Consider the following 3,063-nt stretch of genomic DNA (forward strand, 5'->3'; position numbering starts at 1 on the left):
CCAAAGAGTTTTGTCACTGAAGTTTATTAACAAATTTAATCACTGGGCGATGGCCAATGTGTTTTCGGATAATGTGTAGCAAGTTTGATTGCCTGAACCAGCAGCTTTGATATGCAGAAGTCCTCTGTTAACCATAATTTCTAATTCGTTCAGTTCTGACTTTGTTCGAGTCACTTTCATGAAGAAGAGCAAGAAGTTGACGTTGCTCGATCAATATCATTATTGTCTATGGTAAAAAGTGTCGGTCCAACTACCAAGTCTTGAAGTACGTCTTCATTGATATTTCTCAGTTTGGTCAGTGTTCCGTTAACTTTGCAAAATATAACTTAAAACAGTTAAGTGCTGTGCAGGTCACAACATAATCATATAATATCTGCTTTTATCATAAATATATTGGCTTCCGGTAGAAGGCAATTGTAAGTAAAGTTTTCATAAGGCTGGAGACATTTCAAGTAGTTTGCTAATACGAGGAATCAGAGAAAGGGTATGTAGTCTCCACACACGCATTTCGCACCTTTTGTGTGAGCCAGAATGATCGTTGCTGTTTGCGAGAGAGTAAGTGAGAGAGAGAGGGGTGAGGAAGAGAGAGAGAGAGAGAGAGAGAGAGAGAGAGAGAGAGAGAGAGAGAGAGAGAGAGAGAGAGAGAGAGAGAGAGAGAGAGAGAGAGAAGAGAGGAGGAAGCGACAGAATTACGACAGATAGAGGAGAGGCAGGGGAGAAACGTATAGAAAGAGTAAGGTGGACAGACGTAAAGAACAGGAGAGAGGCATTTAGAAGAACAAAGTCAAGCCTGTGATAAAACTTAATAATGGTAATAATAAGTTGCAATTGTTACAATTATGATGACAGTGATTATTGTAATGCTCATGGTATTAAAGACGATAGTAATAAGAACCACAACGAAACAACAACATCACAATATTAATGCGCATTATAATAATGACCCCCCCCCCTTGACAGGAGAAATGCTGCCAGACCACGTGGGGTTTCCCGATGGGGGAGGAGCACGGCGGATCGACTTATTACCTCATGGAAATGCATTACGACAACCCCAACCTGGAGACAGGTGAGTTGCGGCCTTCGGGTGATAGCACGGTGTTTATGTAGCAGGAAGATGTGGCAGGTAGATGAAGCACGGATATATAGGATGTAGATATGGAATCTAGACGTAGGGGTAGGGTGAGGATATGGGATATAGATATAGGTAGATGAAGATGTGGAAAATGGATGTTGGATGCAGATGCAAAATGATGTAGCATGCAAGTGCAAGGCGTAGATGTAACATGAAGATCCGAACTGCTGATGCAGGTTTAGATGTAAAATCAATATGAAGATAAAGGAACGGAGGTGTAATTTGAAGATATGAATGGCTTAGATATAGGATTAGGAGGGAGAATGTATATGTGCGGCAGGTGCTCAGCCTCAGGTACTGACCAGTTTTCATAAGGTTGATATTTGTTATATTCATATATATTTTAATATAGATATTGTAATATATATAAATGTAATAGTACTATATCATGATTTATGTAATAATAAGATTATAACTGGCAATGAATTATGTTGCAGTGCTGAATAATGTCATAATATTCACTGTAATATAATATAGTATATATTTATGTGTGTGTGTGTGTGTGTGTGTGTGTGTGTGTGTGTGTGTGTGTGTGTGTGTGTGTGTGTGTGTGTGTGTGTGTGTGTGTGTGTGCGCGTGCGCAGAAAATATTTAAATTTCACTTAAACTACGTTAGAAATGGACTAAATAAAGTAAACATTAGAAATGGTTTTGCTTATTATTAATTAAACCTGTCGACCTGTAAGATTCATTATTACAGTCCGGATCCGCGAGAGAGTTCCGGCGCCAGTGGAACGAGACAGGCTGGAAGCAAGATGACGCCATCACCGTTCGCGGGGGTTGGGCTTGCTGAACTTGACCCTTGGAAGTGAGATGCAAATGTGGATTGCAGATGCAGATGCTGAAGTAGGAATGTGCGGCGTGTAGAAGCAGGATGTAGATGCAGATAGAGGATGAAGGTGTAGGATGTAGGGATAATGTGGAGAATTTAGACGTAAGGTGTAAATATAGATGTACAGTATATATATAGGTATGGATATAGGTTGAGCGTCATTTCAAGGCCAGGTTGGCAGCAATGTCCAACCTTCCTTCCCCACTTCCCCAGCCTTTCATTTGGCACAATCCTCTTCTTGCAACAGCTTTATTGGAGTTTGGCGAGTGTGGCATGGCAGATGAGAGTCTGTCAAGACATTTCAATCAACACAATTTTTGATAGTTATTGCACTTCATATTTTCATATTAAAGTGTGCTTATTACCTCTATTTCATTTGGGAGTGCCCCTGACTTCAGCTTTGTTTACACACAAGATTTGAAAGCCGAGTTTGTCGACCTCGTGCCATGTTTGTTTGCTGAAATCGAGCGCGTAAGCGATGGTTTTATTTCTTCGTCTGGCCAGCAAACTGGGGACAGACAACCTAGAGTAAGGGGCACATTCGAAGGCTGGGTATTATTACAAACTGGTTGTTGAAAAAGGCGGCTTCATTTGTGGGACGGGTTCTCAAAGTGGTCCAAGCGTGCGATGACGGGCCAAAGGATCCTGAGGAAATGAGCGAATGGCCAGCAAGGGCTAGGGGCCGCAAGAGGTTCGGAAAAGAGCAAGATTTATAAAGATTCCAAAAGAGCAGACGGTGGGGGGGGGGGGATAAATGGCTGGAGTTTAATAATGTGAACAGTCTATTGGGTGTTAAGCTAAGCCCTAGGGTTCCTCCTTATCCCCCCCCTCCTCCTCCTCCTCCTCCTCCTCCTCTTCTTACTTCTTCTTCTCCTCCTCCTCCTCCTCCTCCTCCTCCTCCTCCTCCTCCTCCTCTCCCTCCTCCTCTCCTCCCTCCTCTCTCCCTCCTCTCTCTCCTCCTTCCTCTTCTTCCTCTTCTCCTCCTCCTCTTCTTCCTCTCCTTTTCTCCTCCTCTCCTCCCTCCTCGCTCCTCCTCTTCCTCTCGCCTCCCTCCTCTCCTTCCCTTCTCCCTCCTCCCCTCTCCTCTTCCTCCTCCTCC

At 43.4% G+C, this 3,063-nt stretch overlaps 1 protein-coding gene across 1 annotated transcript in view; it reads left to right on the forward strand.

Annotated features, from left to right (window-relative positions):
- LOC119574564 (DBH-like monooxygenase protein 1) overlaps window positions 1-1,066 on the forward strand; it is a gene marked incomplete at its 3' end in the record, with an annotated part of 12,895 nt that extends 11,829 nt beyond the window's left edge. The window contains 2 exon segments of the mRNA XM_037921881.1: window positions 291-294; window positions 961-1,066. Of these exon segments, the coding sequence (XP_037777809.1) occupies window positions 291-294; window positions 961-1,066 (110 nt within the window).
- Window positions 1,067-3,063: the final 1,997 nt, after the last annotated feature.

Source organism: Penaeus monodon, chromosome 1, assembly GCF_015228065.2.
Source record: "Penaeus monodon isolate SGIC_2016 chromosome 1, NSTDA_Pmon_1, whole genome shotgun sequence".
In the NCBI taxonomy this organism is placed as follows: Eukaryota; Metazoa; Arthropoda; class Malacostraca; order Decapoda; family Penaeidae; genus Penaeus; species Penaeus monodon.